Below are 1,958 nucleotides of genomic sequence, written 5' to 3'. Positions count from 1 at the left end.
TAGGCTCAAGCTGTAAGAGAAAATTCCAATTAGTAGAGAAATGAATTTGAAAAATTACCTTGACGTTTCGATAGCTATTTTCTGCTATCGTTATCGTTATGACGACTTCATTTCGAGGCTTCACGACAAATTCAAAGCCCGCGTTCGATCACATCCAAACCCTCTCATCAAATCTACTTTCGCCCAAAAAATCCCAAAACATAACTTCCGCACACCAACCAGCCTCATGACAAACTCCCGTTGGTACCACCCACCGTAGCTGAGCTGACCAAAATCCCCCAACAACAAACGCTTGACTTACAAAAGCCCCCCAACCTGCCCCCCCGCGAAATTCGCTCCTGGAGCCTAAAACCTTAATGTAAAGTTCCCTCGCTAGATTCAAAAGCCACAAAACCGCCCAAAACAACGACCACAAACACAACACACCTCCGCTGAAAAGCAAACCCCCCAACACCCTCACCCAGGTATCCTCGAGGTACCAGCACAAAAGACTAAAGGCCTTAAATGGCTAAGGCTGTTAAACATCCACGCACTGGTTTGGATCAACTTTTGTACTGGAACTACCCTTGGAACGGTCTTCAATAGCTCCGCGCATGATATCCTACCGCTACTGTATCTGTCCTTTACCTTTATCTGCACGCTTCTCTGCCCACTTAGGTGGTCGTTTAGAATTTATTGGTTTCGTTATTTACTTACGTCTTACATAGAGCAATTTGAAAAATTAATATTAAGAAATGTGTATGTATTGGAAGCCAGCTTAATGCAGCTGAATTTGAAAAAGCCATTAATAATCAACCTATGGTTTGTCACTAGAAAGAAATAAGTTATCTGAATTTGTCAGGGTATGATGAACTTTTCCTTTGCTGTGACTTTTCTGTTGAAGATGATGAGAAACGGTGAAACCGAAGCTAGTCGGATAGTTAAAATGATGCTGTATAGCTGGATCCAAACGGAACAAGGTCACATCAATCATCAAACAAACATTTAATCTCGTATCTAGCAAATAGCGTTGCGAAGAGATTCTGATACGCGTTGTGCAAATTTGCCATATGGCAGATATGATTGTTATCAGACAATTAAGCAATTTTAAGCCCGTGTTTAGAACGGTACTAAAACAATCATTCCAAAATGTCGCTTATTATGAGGCGATTAACCTCGTGTGTGTATGAGCTATGACACACACAGTTCACCTACTGCACAATCCCAAATCAAAAATGTTGATATAATTTTAATATAGTTTTTTTAAACTTATGCAGGCCCCCCTCGGTCCCAACTCGAAGATGTTTCTGCAGGGCAACCGAGGTGGGAGGTTCATTACCAAAGTCATCACTCTAGGAATTATCTGGGCCGTCATCATCTACACAGCACTACAGTTTAGATCTATCAAGTTGGACGTGCCGATGCCACATCTGAACAGCAGATTCCTTTTGCAGAAAAGGTGAGAATGAGATACCAGAAAACCAAAATTTCACACACCAGAATAGTTGAGCAGGAACTTATCGTGTTTCAGACTGGATACTTTGACTAGGCATGACTCCACAACGGAAGCCACAGACATCGAACCATCTGTGGACAAAAGTCCGTCGCTCTCCGAGGACAAACTGATCAACGACATCCAAAACAGACTTCCCAACTTGCCCATCGTTTATTGGAATTTGCACAAGAACCAGCCTATGGGCATGAACCGCACGTGTGCCAGGTACTTATTATAGAAATCCATTAGTCGCACTCATGATAAATGGATTGTTGATTGTGCATTGGGTGACGATACCGAAATGCTACTCACGTAAATCGCTTGACTTTTAGTGCTGGATTACTCAACGTAGTAATTTTATTCTTAAACTTAAGCCTTAACTTAACTCATTAAATCCAAGTTAACAGCGCGTGGTTAAATGCGACCGTTTACCCAAGTCCTTAATCCATACAAGGGCGGATCCAGGGGAGGGGGGTCATGGGGG

The 1,958-nt window shown here is 42.4% G+C and overlaps 1 protein-coding gene across 1 annotated transcript in view; it reads left to right on the top strand.

The window, feature by feature from the left end:
* The window catches only part of LOC109543733, a 10,828-nt gene that overhangs the window by 5,952 nt on the left and 2,918 nt on the right, over positions 1-1,958 (top strand). Inside the window, exons 2-3 of the mRNA XM_019913575.2 lie at positions 1,257-1,438; positions 1,511-1,699. Coding sequence (XP_019769134.2) covers positions 1,281-1,438; positions 1,511-1,699 — 347 coding nt within the window. The 5' untranslated portion in view covers positions 1,257-1,280. The remainder of the gene's footprint in view (positions 1-1,256; positions 1,439-1,510; positions 1,700-1,958) is intronic.

The sequence above is a fragment of the Dendroctonus ponderosae genome, unplaced genomic scaffold (genome assembly GCF_020466585.1).
Source record: "Dendroctonus ponderosae isolate FM_Combo_2020 unplaced genomic scaffold, Dpon_F_20191213v2 Dpon_F_20191213_4, whole genome shotgun sequence".
Taxonomy (NCBI): domain Eukaryota; kingdom Metazoa; phylum Arthropoda; class Insecta; order Coleoptera; family Curculionidae; genus Dendroctonus; species Dendroctonus ponderosae.
This window is presented reverse-complemented; position numbering and strand designations above follow the sequence as displayed.